This window comes from Engystomops pustulosus, chromosome 10 (genome assembly GCF_040894005.1).
Source record: "Engystomops pustulosus chromosome 10, aEngPut4.maternal, whole genome shotgun sequence".
Lineage (NCBI taxonomy): Eukaryota > Metazoa > Chordata > Amphibia > Anura > Leptodactylidae > Engystomops > Engystomops pustulosus.
This window is the reverse complement of record NC_092420.1, coordinates 26528547-26544053: the sequence shown is the minus strand read 5'-3', so window position 1 is coordinate 26544053 and position 15507 is coordinate 26528547. Positions and strand designations below refer to the sequence as shown.

The 15507-nt window shown below is 40.4% G+C and overlaps 1 protein-coding gene across 2 annotated transcripts in view; it reads right to left on the bottom strand.

Annotated features, from left to right (window-relative positions):
- The window catches only part of SLC6A11 (solute carrier family 6 member 11), a 118823-nt gene extending 103592 nt beyond the window's left edge, over positions 1–15231 (bottom strand). The window contains exons 1-2 of one of the 2 annotated variants that reach the window (XM_072127317.1): positions 15093–15231; positions 14305–14541 (exon numbers count right to left, since the gene is read on the bottom strand). In XM_072127317.1, the coding sequence (XP_071983418.1) occupies positions 14305–14524 (220 nt within the window). In that variant the 5' untranslated portion in view covers positions 14525–14541; positions 15093–15231. The remainder of the gene's footprint in view (positions 1–14304; positions 14542–15092) is intronic. The other variant, XM_072127318.1, reaches the window with a different exon arrangement.
- Between the last annotated feature and the right edge of the window lie 276 nt (positions 15232–15507).

Below are 15507 nucleotides of genomic sequence, written 5' to 3'. Positions count from 1 at the left end.
AAAAGCTGGTTGTCACGGTATAGAGAGTCTTTTATGGTGCATATCAATAAAATACATACTGAACATTATGAAGATGTATTCTTATATACAGGCATAAATTACACCTAATATAGATATACAGTATTTAAAAAATCTACTTACATATTTATACATAGAAGCTGCTTTCATTAGAAACTCATGTTGAACAATGAGCATAAGTCTTATCAAAACCCATCCAAATGTTCTCTTTTCCAACCATAACACCTGACCATATGTTAAGAAGAATATGATTCAACATCAAAATGACAAAGTGAAGGTCACTATAGCTAGGAAAGAGCCATCGTAATTACAGTAATCAGCCTACCTCTTGCCATGATTTATTCACCCAATGCTTAGACAGTTAAAAAACACAGATAAACAACAAGCATATGAAAAGAGAAAGGACCCTAAACTCCCAACTCTATACATCCCATGGAGAACCTTAAAAGAAAATCTACTATTAAAACAGGCATGATAAACAAGGGACATTACTCATAGATCCAGGCACCGTGACTGTGGTAATCTTCTTATATTTGTTATTCATGGCCTCTTTCCTTCTAAAATCAACTTTTAAAATTATGCTAATAAGCCACAAGGGCTCTGGGGGCGTTATCAGCACCCTTCCTGCTGTGGCTTTATACACTGTTACACTGTCTGTCTCCTTTTTTCACAGATGTCAGCAGCATACACTAATTTTTTCTCACATGAGGACCATGGACCGTCATAGAAGTCATTGGGGGTCATTTGTAATTTTTTTTCTTGCCTATTGTTGGCATTGTTTTGGCGTAGTGGTGGTATAAATGCTCTTTTGCAACTTTTCATTGCATCCCACACCCGGTCGCGCCCTAAACTCAACCTGCTGCGCCCCCCCCCCCCCCCACACACACACCACTTTATGACCCACTGGCGTGAAGGTGGCGGATTGGGGCAACTAATTGGGGCAAATAATCATAAGTAGCAATAAGCTACTGACGTAGCGACGAGGTCCTGATAAATATGCCCCCTGGTCTATGTCTGCGAATTTTTATGATATTTTGCGAATTTTTATGCAATTGTTGCACACAACCCAGATAACATAAGACACTGCAAGCAGATTGAACAAGGGTCAAAGACACTTTAATGAATGTAATGGGCAGTGGTGCTCCAAAGACAGACACAGAACTGTCATAAGGAGCCACCTGATGATAAATTACTCCACTGGATTCTCCAAAAAATGCACAGTTCACGGATGACATCCTAATGTGGTCCGTTTTTTCTAATATGTTGCTAGACAACCAAATGTGCAAGGCAGAACATACCCATCAGGTTTTTTGTGAATGTGAAAAAGATGGCTGACATACAGATCTGCAATAAACGGATGCGGATACAATATGGACTGCACAGGGATATCACGTGCCCGTTATTTGTAGCACCCAATGGAAATGCCCATATAAATGAGCCCTAACAAAGATTAATATAGGGTATGCAGTTGCATTGTGTGCAATTGTCCTTCTAGTGCTTTGGACCACTGTACATGACGAAATCTCCAAAGACAGTCTATCATCTATCTATCTATTTACAAAGAAAAAAAATCAAATAAGCACAATAAAATAGCACAGTGTCAAATAACCCCTGATAAGGGGGGGTGTTTTTTTTTTTTTTTCAAAAGTGAAGGCAGGAAGGGTATAATCCAAAACCAGCAACATTTTGGTGTGTTACCACCTTTCTCAAGCAATGTGTGTTTACAAGTGAACAATCTTATATACCCCCTAGTGGGAGTGTCTAAAAAAATCACACTATAATACATACATACATACATACATACATAGGGTATACAATTCATAAAGGTGTACATATGTAAATACAATCATCATTATTAAAAAAGTCAGTGATATATTCATGTGGAGGTGCATATACAACAAAGTATAAAAATGTATATATTCCACATGATTACAATAGATCTGGTCACATGATCGGACTGTGCAATATCTGATGCATAATAACATACTGATTATCGGTACCTGGCGTCTCTGTACACATGTTATGGCGATAGCGTCAGCAATCGTGCCTTTGTGTCTCAAGTGCGCATGACAGGAAGTGTCTCCAGACTGCGCATGCGCAATGGCAAAAGAGGAGATAGTGATGGCCATATTGGAAAAAGGAACCGCTACTACGATAAAGTGCCTATGTAAGCTATTGCAACTAACGATAATGGGTCAAGTGCATAGTAAAATATATGTAGTGTCTTCTAGACATTTGTATGTGGTAGTGTATTTCTCCTTAGGTACCTACCCCATAGTGTGATCAGAACTGGCAATCAGATTGGCAGCAATGCCCACTGGTGCCAGAACGCAAGCACGTATGTGAGGTATATCGATAACAACGATGTGGAGTCGATCACCATCAATAGTGCACACACAGACCCACTATATAAGGAGCATATCATGGTCCCATATACAGAGCGAACACTTCGCCAACAAAAGACCCATTACTAGTACCAAGTTGAAGGCATTCAAATTATACATATTGTGCAGAACGCTTAAGAAAGGTGGTAACACACCAAAACATCGCTGGTTTTGGATTAAACCCTTCCTGTCTTCACTTTTGAATCTGGAGTGCTGCCTCATTTTTTGGTATCTATAATCTATCTATTTATCTTTCATCTAGCTATCATTCATATATCTATAATCTATCTATCATCTATAATTGGAAAACACATATGGTCACATTCAGTCAATACTTGCCTTTCGGATGAGGAATGCCATGACGAGAAGGCTGATTAATGAGCCAATGATCGAGGACAAGCAGACATTCAAAAGCAACTCAATGTAATTGTCCATCTGCTTATTGTGAGCAGAATATAAAAGGGCACATTAAATGTCAATGTCAGGAGAGAGAAGCAAATATTTACATATCCATTAATTCTCTAAAATGTAAAGTAATCCAAACCTCAAGCCAATTCCACCAACTCTTGATACATATCCAAATAGGACAAGGTCTTCATATATAGTTTACAGGTTAACATGGTGATAGTCTCAGTAAAATCACATGACAAAATGATGGGGGTACTTCAGTGCATTTAGTACAGTACATGTTGGGTCAGGATTTACATCATTATATGTCAAGAAAAGGTCTGCTTGGTGCTTTCTTCTTGATAAAAGTGCCAGAACCCTCGGAGAAGGAGGATCTGAGTAGTGATGTGTATGAAGCATAATGTAGGTATTTTACTTAATGTGCTGTTCTGCAATAACATGGTGGAGATCAGACTTGAAGGAGCAATTTAGTTAAGACTACTTCTCCATATTGATATCTTAGAGGAGGTTTTCCCGTTCAAGACCCCATATAAAATGTGGAAAAGAGGGGCACTTATCTATAGTGACTCCTGTTATGGAGGACTCAAGTGTCCCTGTGTTATAAGAACAGGCAATCATCTGACAGTCCAAAGAATGTTAGAAGCTCACTGGATGGACACGTCTGGTGTTATCATTAATTGTCTTTTTAAAGGTCTCCTCCATGATTCGCTTGTGTATGGCCGAGCCAACAGTGGAAAAGACCAGAAGACCACCACAACGTTGGAACCAGGATATGGGGCAGGGTAAGTTGAGTTTCTATTGTAATTTGTCCTGGCCCCAGGGGTGTTTCCAGGATTCCTAGTTAATCTCTTTATCCCTACTTGGAAAGTTAGATAGGTAACTTGCAGGTTCTTAGCAGGGACTATTGCTAGATGTTGGGGTGTAAGACATCCATTTACACTTTAAGCACAAATAAAGATTTTTCAACTCATTTATATTATATTGTTTTATTGACTTCCATTCTTTACATTTTACCCTTACTTTTTTCCATTACTTATGAAAGCTCCAGTCTAATCGATGAATTAACTATCCATCAAAAAACTGTTGTTTAGTTTCCCAAATCAACCCAAATTGTCTCCATCTGATAAAGTAAAAAACAACACTATCCATATCAAGAATTAAGGCCTCATGCACATATAATGATGATACCATGATACCATTGCACAATTTGCTGCTTTATCACAGCTCCCATAGGTCTATTGCCCCTGGTCACGGTGCAGTGGACACACAGGGGCACATTTACTTACCCGTCCCGTTGATGCCGCCGATCTGGAATGTCCGACGAGGATTCGGAGCTGCCGCGATTCACTAAGATCGTACGTCCAATTTTCTGTACATATCTCTTCCCCACTCATGTTCACCTTCTTCTTCCCGGTGCATGTGAGTGCTGATTTTGCGACACAATTTTGAAAGTTTGTCCGAATCAGTCCGGTTGTCCGGCCGCGCGCCCCCCAATTTCTGTTGCATAGAAGTCAGTGCCGATGTGCCACAATACAATCGCGTGCACCAAAAACCTGGGCAAATCGGAAAAATTTGCAAAACCCGATGGAAATGCGTCTGACGGACCCTTAGTAAATGTGCCCCACAGTGTTTCACCCCACCAAGACCAAGCCAGATGACCACTTGACTGTCTATAGAGAGGGGAAGGGTAAGGAGCACTCTCCCATATTCCCTCCACCACCAGCCTGGGTGAGTGCACATTCATGTCCAAGGGACCTGATTTGCATCAGATCGATCTATGCCTGATTGGTTTTATTTAATGAAACCCAAAAAGAACACTCTGGTTAAGGCTGCATGCACCGGACCTACAGCACATGCTAAGTAAAGGCGATGTTGAACAAAGTCTGAGTGTTCAATTTGTTTTTAGTGTGACTATTGACAGACCGGATATAGGATGAGTTGGGAAAAAGACCAATGAGTGGTTTAGTTTAACAATTCATCCTGACAGGTTCAGTTTAAATAGTTTTAATTTCCTGGTTGAAGCGAGTCCAAACATGTCTATGCACAGAGGCCCAGAGATAGAAATCATGCTCTAAATCATATAGACATAAAAAATATTTAAAGCAGTTATTTAGAGAAAAGGGGGTTTTCATATGCAGGGTTATGGTCACACCAGATGATACATAGTATGTGCAGAAAGACATGACACTTGCTAACATACATTCATGTATTTTCCCAGACTTCTTAGCTGATACAATAAGCCTACATTGGAGACAAAAGATCATACATACAATAGAACAGGGATGATCTTTTCTGGAACTTGAAACAAGAGGGAAATCTTTTTAACAACCCATTTTATTGTATGTTCAACTACAGCGACACATTTGAGAATTATAGAAATCCTTCCACAGGTTGGAATCTAATACCGATTCTACATTCATCCTACATAAAAGTAACATGAAAGACTATAATTACAAAACCATACTAATGCAATGGTACTAAAATTAGCTATTTAAAGAAATCTACCACTCCGGAAAAGGAAGAAAATACATAGAAATACTCACCTGCGCTCCTCTTCATTCCGATCCATGGGTTGGTCTTCTTTAATGTTGACACACCAGGATCACCTAGAAAAAAGAATCAGCAGGCCTCTCGTGTGATGTCACTTCCCTCTCCCAGCATTGAAAGGGAGGTACAGGGGCGTGCATAATTAGCAACTCGTAGCTATGGACATCTTGTCCTTGCACTCTGTGCTGCTAGTTCTAAGTCTTTTTTCTTGGTGATCTCAGTGTGTCAACATAAAAGAACACCAGCGTCAGGATCAGAATGAAGAGAAATGCAGGTAAGTATTTCTGTGTGTTTTTTATTACTTTTCCGAGGTGGTAGATTTCATTTAAGTCATCTATTGTAACTTTTCTATAAATATATATCAGAATATACACTCACCGGCCACTTTATTAGGTACACCATGCTAGTAACGGGTTGGAATCCCTTTTGCCTTCAGAACTGCCTTAATTCTTCGTGGCATAGATTCACCAAGGTGCTGGAAGCATTCTCCAGAGATTTTGGTCCATATTGACATGATGGCATCACACAGTTGCCGCAGATTTGTCGGCTGCACATCCATGAAGCGAATCTCCCGTTCCACCACATCCCAAATATGCTCTATTGGATTGAGATCTGGTGACTGTGGAGGCCATTTGAGTACAGTGAACTCATTGTCATGTTCAAGAAACCAGTCTGAGATGATTCCAGCTTTATGACATGGCGCATTATCCTGCTGAAAGTAGCCATCAGATGTTGGGTACATTGTGGTCATAAAGGGATGGACATGGTCAGCAACAATACTCAGGTAGGCTGTGGCGTTGCAACGATGCTCAATTGGTACCAAGGGGCCCAAAGAGTGCCAAGAAAATATTCCCCACACCATGACACCACCACCACCAGCCTGAACCGTTGATACAAGGCAGGATGGATCCATGCTTTCATGTTGTTGACGCCAAATTCTGACCCTACCATCGGAATGTCGCAGCAGAAATCGAGACTCATCAGACCAGGCAACGTTTTTCCAATCTTCTACTGTCCAATTTCGATGAGCTTGTGCAAATTGTAGCCTCACTTTCCTGTTCTTAGCTGAAAGGAGTGGCACCCGGTGTGGTCTTCTGCTGCTTTAGCCCATCTGCCTCAAAGTTCAACGTACTGTGCGTTCAGAGATGCTCTTCTGCCTACCTTGGTTGTAACGGGTGGCAATTTGAGTCACTGTTGCCTTTCTATCAGCTGGAACCAGTCTGCCCATTCTCCTCTGACCTCTGGCATCAACAAGGCATTTCCGCCCACAGAACTGCCGCTCACTGGATGTTTTTTCTTTTTCGGGCCATTCTCTGTAAACCCTAGAGATGGTTGTGCGTGAAAATCCCAGTAGATCAGCAGTTTCTGAAATACTCAGACCAGCCCTTCTGGCACCAACAACCATGCCACTTTCAAAGGCACTCAAATCACCTTTCTTCCCCATACTGATGCTCGGTTTGAACTGCAGGAGATTGTCTTGACCATGTCTACATGCCTAAATGCACTGAGTTGCCGCCATGTGATTGGCTGATTAGAAATTAAGTGTTAACGAGCAGTTGGACAGGTGTACCTAATAAAGTGGCCGGTGAGTGTATATAGACTATACAGATTTTTCTTGATATAGAATATGTCTTTAATTTTTTTATTTTTTATTTTGGAATCAGTGGTAGCCCTCTGAGCCAATTAGACTGGAGCTGAGCATGACAGTCAATTTCACAATTCCATCTTCATTTCTGCTGGATCATTCAGAGGTCATAACTCAATTTAAGTGAATCTGACATATTAATAACATTGATAAGACCAATGAAACCAGTAACCACTTTTCTTCCAGTGTTCACCATTAAAAATTTGTAATAGCGTGTTACATGACATTCCCTGGAGATAATAAACATTGGTTCTGGAGATGAGTATCGTACAATAAAGGAAGAAAGCAATTCTGTCAGTAACCTGAAAGATTTATGATATAAGAAAGCCATGAAAAAAAACTAGTAAAACTCGGGAGCACAATTCCATGCCGGTCTTTGCCCCTTCTGGCAGAATCTGCTTTTAGCTTAAAAAATTATGCAAATGAGGGGTCTGACAGCTATAGAGCCCAGAGCCCCTCAGGCTTATTTGCATAATTTTTAAAGCCTAGTTTTGTAAAAACAAGGGCAAAAGAACCCCAAATAAGAATGGATCCTAACAGAGGGAGCACACACCAGCATGTAAGTGTGCTTGGTTTACAATCCTTCATCCTGGTGGTAGATTTCCCTTAGTAAACACAACACATTTGTTTTTTTATAAACAGACCTTTTGAGTAGAGTAAAATAGATATTCTAATTTGAGTGAACTACATATTCTACTTATCGTTTTGGCCATAAAGTATGCAAATGTAGTCAACCCCACTTCTAGTTTCCAAAATTTCCGAAAATAAAACCTAATTTTATTCCCCAATACATGAAACAGAAAATCGCACACCAAAAAGTGCAATTATCTGGTTACAATAGAAGAATTGAAACGGGACACAACCTACAACCTAAACAACAGACACTTTCCAGATCAAAACCCATGAAAATGTTGACCTTTTTCATTTAGACATAGCTCTTCTTAAAAATGGTGCACATATGATTTAGATCAAAGCTGAAAGTCCAGATATTTCTCAAGTGAGCAATCCTAAAATATTTTATCTGCATGCTTAAATGAGGATGGCTCCCTGCCAATGGGTAGGCCACCCCTTGGGTTTAGTAACTTCAAAGAATCTTTTTTCTACAAATTTATTCACAGATAGTACAGTAGGTACAGTACAGTCTTTAGAGTTTTAAAAGGTAAAGAAAACAGGAAACAGGTCCAATGGTAAAAGCAATTACCATAGAATTATTTAAAATAATTCTATTTGTTGAACATATGCTACAGTAAGGTGTTGCTGTCCCCAGTTCTATTGTCCTTAGGTTTCCCTTCACTAACAGGTTCATACTAAATATCTCTATTCTTAAAAATGGTGAATAATGAGGTAGAGTTTATTCCTAAACAGGCAACGTTTCGGTGTATTACAACCTTTCTCAAGCTTTCCCAAGCAGCCGACGTTTCGATGTATAATAACTAGAGATTAGCGAGTATACTCGTCCGAGCTTGATGCTCGTTCGAGTATTAAGGTACTCGAAACGGCTCGTTGCTCGGACGAGTATTTCCCCTGCTCGAGATCGAGCATTTAATTAAAAAAACACAGTGAAGAACAATGAAGAATAGAATAAAAACAGTGAACACAGTGACCACAGGATCATTTAAGTGAAAAAGACAGTGAAGAACACAGTGAAGAATAGATTACAGATGTTCGGCACATCTGCTTACTTGTCGGAAGATACGCGCGGAACCGCAGCAGGGAGACATCAAGCAGCACGGGGAGACATTGGGCAGCGGGGAGACATCGGGCAGCACGGGGGAGACATCGGGCAGCACGGGGCAGACATCGGGCAGCACGGGGGAGACATCGGAGAGCACGGGGGAGACATCGGGCAGCACGGGGAGACATCGGGCAGCGCGGGGGAGACATCGGGCAGCGGGGAGACATCGGGCAGCACGGGGGAGACATCGGGCAGCGCGGGGGAGACATCGGCCAGCGCGGGGGAGACATCGGCCAGCACGGGGGAGACATCGAGCAGCACGGGGAGACATCGGGCAGCACGGGGGAGACATCGGGCAGCACGGGGGAGACATCGGGCAGCACGGGGAGACATCGGGCAGCACGGGGCAGACATCGGGCAGCACGGGGGAGACATCGGGCAGCACGGGGGAGACATCGGGCAGCACGGGGAGACATCGGGCAGCACGGGGGAGACATCGGGCAGCACGGGGGAGACATCGGGCAGCACGGGGGAGACATCGGGCAGCACGGGGGAGACATCGGCCAGCACGGGGGAGACATCGGGCAGCACGGGGAGACATCGGGCAGCACGGGGAGACTTCAGTGGAAGAAGAGGAGCGATCCCGGGACAGCGTATCACCCCGACAAGTAAGCAGATGTGCCGAACATCTGTAATCTATTCTTCACTGAGTTTTTCACTGCGTTTTTCACTTAAATGATCCTGTGTTCACTGTTTTTATTCTATTCTTCACTGTTCTTCACATCTGTTAACTTGTCGGGAGATAATATACGCGCGGAACAGTGAAGAATAGATTGCAGATGTTTGCATACATCTGCTAACTTATCAGAAGACATTCTTTTTCAATTAAATAACACATTTTATTCCTGAACCATGGTCCCTTTGAAAAATGCTCGGGTCTCGCATTGACTTCAATGGGGCTCGTTATTCGAGACGAGCACTCGAGCATCTGGAAAAGTTTCGCTCATCTCTAATTATAACCTTTCTCAAGCTTTCCCAAGTAGCCGACATTTTGGTGTGTTACAACCTTTTCCAAACAGCCAACGTTTTGGTGCATTACAACCTTTTTCAAGCTTGACTCTACCCTATTGTTCACCGTTTTGGTTCTGCTTCAGGAGTTGGATGTTTATACGAGTCCCCTAAGTGAACTTTTTGCACCCCCTCTTTTTAGGGGTTACATAGTTACATAGTTTCTACGGTTGAAAAAAGACACATGTCCATCAAGTTCAAGCAAGGAAGGGAAGAGATTAGATGAGGATGAGTTGTTAGTGACTCTGTGCTGCTGTGGATTTTCACGTTGCATCTTCATTAAAAGTGAAAAGATGTCTTAAGGACATTTGCCTAAAATGCAATGTGAAATCCAAATTTGGAACTTGATACGGAATAGATAAAATGTGGCTGTACACATTAAACAGCAGTTGTATGAAAGCAGCTGACAACTATTTCTCCCCGGGTACCCACAAACATCTCAAGCGTCACATGCATAATTAGAACCAAATGCTGGGCCGGGCACTCCCATGACAGAAACAGTAAAAGTACGGTGTATTCAAATTTGCCAAAATGACACTTCCAGCTCACCTGCTTATGTCCACTAATCTCATAATTACAAGACATTGAAAAGATCCTATATGTCCAGCAGTGGATGAAGTAATTAGGCAATAAATACTATGTGTTCTTATGAAAGGGCCATAGCCATTCAAAGTAACAGAGTTCCCCTCGATGAGCCTCGATGGTGGACTATACAATCGAATCTCAGCGTCACCTGCGGCCTAAAGTAGTCTGACATCTTTTAGTTAGTTACTTAGTTGACATACTTGCATGTTACTAACTAAGCTAACCCATAATACAATTCAGATTAAGCAAAATTGTGTTTATCTCTCTGCCATGTAAATGGGAAATAATATTGGTGGATAACATCTACAATGCAATCTAGTAACAGCTGTATGTTGGATAACATTAAAACTTTGTCCAAAAGCCGGCATTTTGCCTGTGTCCATTGGGTCCAGTGAATGTTCCCAATTTTGGAAATGTTTAAAAATACTTGATACAGTACATAGCTTTCAATGGACGCATTATTTTTTGTAGTATACATGAAATGCTCATTATTAGCCCCAGTGCCCCATGTCTCTATACGTCCCCATCTGACATACAAAGGAAGCAACAGTATTAAGTTAATTAATTTCCTCCTCACTGTAAGGCCGCCTGCACATGACCATGTGATGTTTGTAGGCCGCAAAGAATGGACCGTGTGCTGTTGTTTGCCGCCCATAGGACAGTGGCAGTTGAGTGCAGCTTAGCACCCCAATATCTATAAAAAATGCGAGGCCGGACCACAAATACGGGCATGAATAGGATCTGCTGTGGCTCGATCAACCAGCATGGTCAAAATACAGTGAGACTATGCCTGTAGAACATTATGACCATGCTAAATAGACCATAAATTAGCTGCCGTTTGTACGACTAGATTACTGCCCCCAAATACGGTTGTGTACATGAGGTCTGACACTTGGCTTTTTCAAGAGATTCAACGATGAGAGATAGATAGAAATATTGTCAAATATAGAAATGTGGATGAAATCCAACATTCCTCTCAGTGGTTTGGAATACTGTGGTGTGTGCCGGTAGTTTTAGATGTGATTATTCTTTCAGTGGTTAAATTTGATAAAATTTTTGACAAAAATATATGAAGAGGTATATTTTTATAATATTACAAGAACCAACCGATGCCTAAGCTTGTGTTCAACATCAGTGTTCAGCACTAGCCTGAAATTTAAAAGGTCGTAAATATTTTACAGGCTTTTGTAATGGCTGTAGCCGGATACATTTTTGTTACTATAATACCTCCGGGAGATTTGAGTAAATGTAATATTGTGGGTTAACTCAAGTAACCACTAATTCAGAAGAATTGTTTCAGAATAGACTATAATTTCCCAGAAGACATTACAATTAGTTATCCTATTATTGTGATATGATTCAATCATGCAGACTTTTCCATTGAACACCCTGATTTGTATTTAGCAGAGATTTCCTAAGAGTCAGCTCATGTTTTCCATCAGACCTGCACCTGTACAGCTTCTGCACCAGTTATGTAATGGAGTGGTTGCATTCAGGTGTATCCTCAGACTCATACTCAGGAGTACGTCTCAAAAAGATAAATCAAAATCTAAGGATGCCCATTGGAGCTGCAAGCATCCTTGGATCCTCAGCGGAAAAACAGACAGGACAGAAAAAAGAAGGCCATGAGTCTTCCACATGCACATCTGAGGATATTACAAAGATTACAAACTTATTAAGTTGCTCAGCTCAGGTCTCCATTTTGCCCCCTTTGTAAAATATTCATAGAGCTATATTGAAGCCCAAATGACTGTCCTTACCCTCCCCCAACATTTGGTCCTGTAACCGATTCAATAGTCTGAACAACCCACTGAGATTGGCAGATTTGGCTAACATTAATAAATTGTGGCCAGCTTTACAGATGCATTTGGGGTAATAAATTAATTTTATTTATTCTGATACTTAAAGGGGTTGGCCACTGTAGCTCATGTTTTGTGTAATGTGTGCGTAAGAGTGGGGGGCAGGATATTTGGTAATTTACTAATAAACATCTATTAAAAGTTCAGCACTACTTTTTTGATCTAGAAGTGAAGCTTTTTTTACCTAATCAGCTTGACATTCCTGACCATAAAATGACCACAGAGGGAGGGTTATGATAATATTCATAAATATAAAATTAAGGTAGTGGCAGGGCAACTGCTCAAATGACCCTCCATTAGCAGCCATTTTTAGAATATATATCTCTGACTGAGAAGGTAAAAGATGTATTTTGTTAAGTTACCTAATACCGTGTCCCCTTCTATTACACACACATTACAAAAAATTAGGTAAAGTGGCCAACCCCTTTAAGCATTCAGATAAATTACTAAGAACATATACTATTTATAGGGTCTAAAAATGAATGACCATACTGCAAACATTCAAAAGAATATGTAAGTATTTTGTGGGAACAATTTGTATAGAAAAAAACCCGTGCACTACAATTATATGGTGATACAACTTTAACTTCATGTCTAGCTTTATTTTCCTGGTTTATTTCTAACTTCTTAATTTATCCTTATTTCAGTTGCCATTGTTTGTTTTTCAACCAGGGCACCAAATTCTTTTTATACAAATAGTAGAGTCCTTCTTACTGGTAGCCGACACTAGGGGAAGGTAAGGCACCATTTAATTTTGTTAATGAGTTCCACATATAAGCAGTATACAGTAAGCTCCCCCTAGTGGTGGAGGTTTTTAGACAGAATCTATGTAGGGCATTTAGAGTTATTTTTAAAAGAATAACTTTTATATTTAGGTAGAGGAAACATAAGGGTAACGAATTATGAAAATATTAGATTTGTGGGACTAACTAAATTCCTCGGGTCAATAATAGAAATTAATCAGAGGAACAAGTTTCCGCTACAGTAGGCATCTGGATGAAGCGGTGTTCCCACAGATCCTCTGCAGCTCCTGTCAGTATCTGATAGAGACAGGACTTTAAATGCCTACAATCTCCACCAGTCCGATATAAGAGTCAGATTTTCAATGGGTCATCAGAGCACCAGCACCAGATCACCTATCCTGTGGACAAATGTCAACTGCTTGTCCTAGATAACCTCTTTAAGATAATGATGATAACAAAGAGTTTGGGTTATCTCAAGAATCCATCCTTTGGTTCTTTGGTAGTCCACCCTGATCCATGTTCTAGACTTAAGGCACACTCATTAAAAACATCAAATGGTTTCAACATTAAATACTTGAATAAAAATGTTAAAATCTAAAAAGCTAAGAGTAAATAAATATGGATCTGTCAAATTAACACAAAGGAAGAAATTGAAAATTACTACAGGTGGTCCCCTACTTAAGGACACCCAACTTACAGACAACCCATAGTTACAGACAGACCCATCTGACCTCTGATGAAGCTTTCTGAATGCTTTACTATAGTCCCAGGCTGCAATAATCAGCTGTAAGGTGTCTGTAATGAAGCTTTATTGATAATCCTTGGTCCCATTACAGCAAAAAATGTTTAAACTCCAATTGTTACTGGGGCCAAATTTTTTTTTGTCTAGATCTACAATTATAAAATATACAGTTTCGACTTAAGAACAAACCTCCGGACCCTATCTTGTACGTAACCCAGGAACTGCCTGTATTCTAATCCAATAGTACTTTATTTCCCATATCACTTGACTTTCTACATGTGAAACTGAATTAAAGCCAAATTTCCTATTCCTCAAAAAAAGAAAGATGTATATAAACAAATTTCATACACCAAAATTTGTTGCCGATTTTCTGTTAATGTAAAAAATCCATCCAGTGTATCACAATTCCTGCAAACCTTTCTTTGTCTTGCAGGTAAAACAGATGAAAACACTTTGAAGTCTAAAGTTTTAAGTTTCTGTTTCAAAAATCTTAAGGTTACTTCAGTACATTTTGACTACAATTCCTGTAATTAGAAAAATTGACATATCACAGTATGGCATCACACGCGAAGAGCTAAGCCAAGTGTCCTGCTATTGAGACAAGCCCAGCCAAATATGAATCCATCTTACCTCCACCATTCTTGTAGCACAGATAGGGAAATCTCCACACATTTCCGAGCCCAATAATTTCCCCAGCCACAGACAATACAAATTCCACCTTATTGTTCCAGTGGCCTCGCTCATTGACTTTCTTGTCATTGCTGTGTACCAGGTTGGAACTTGAAGCCTCAGCATCCAGGGCATCCTCAGGTTTGCCATTAATTACAGGAATTGTCTTCTCAGCTGTCATTTTTGCAGCTCAACCTGCTGGCAGGAAGAGATACTACTGTAATTATCCTCCCAAGCAAGATTTTCTTTCAAAAAATTAGCATTTTTTGATCTGCCAAGAACACATTTCCAAAAAATAACATAGACCCCCCCCCCTCTCACAACCTCCACAGTATATAAGGTTTTCTTAGAAACTATTAAAAACCCACTCACTTACAGAATTCTCTTACTTCCCATATCAAAAACAAAAACATTCAGTCCATGCACCCCCTTGAATCTACAGTTTGCTTACATAGGATTCAATCCGAACACTAAACCTGCTAAACAAAGATCTATGATGTCCAAGTTTGCAGAACAATAGCTGTGAGATGTTGTGTACGTTTCCCCAATAAATTACTCGGCGACATCACGTACAACCCATGTTCCTATCTCCATGCGTATTCCAGGCTACGAGAATGTGTTTATGTTTATAGATTTTCTTTGCTGCTCTTACAATCCTGAAGATCCAAAGAACCTCGGAATCAAACGCTTCTCCTCGGTCAATGAAACTGTTAAAACATTGCAATAAATAGAGATAGAAATCATCTTACCCAAGTGTGAAGATAACAGGGGATGGTAGTAATGATGTTCCTGTTCCCGTTACCCATAAAATGGATAATTTGCAAATGTTCTCTCTTTGCAGGAGTGATCTGATGGCAGCCTCCCTCTGCTCACTCCCCCTCCTCTTCCTCCCCCCTCTCGCAGACTATCCATCTCACTCAGTAGCTCTCTTATCTAGGGATTACATCTAAGGTGCTCAATGGTTAAACATTTCCCTTAACTCTAGCACACATTATCTTTTATTAAAGGGATGGATCATAATACATTTTTTTGCTATTAAGATTCTTGGTTTATCATCTCTATAGAATAATTTGAATGTTTAATATGTAGATTACATTTCTGTTGGACATAAATAAGGCTTACTTAACACTGTGGTTTACTGGCATTTCCAACGTATATATAAGC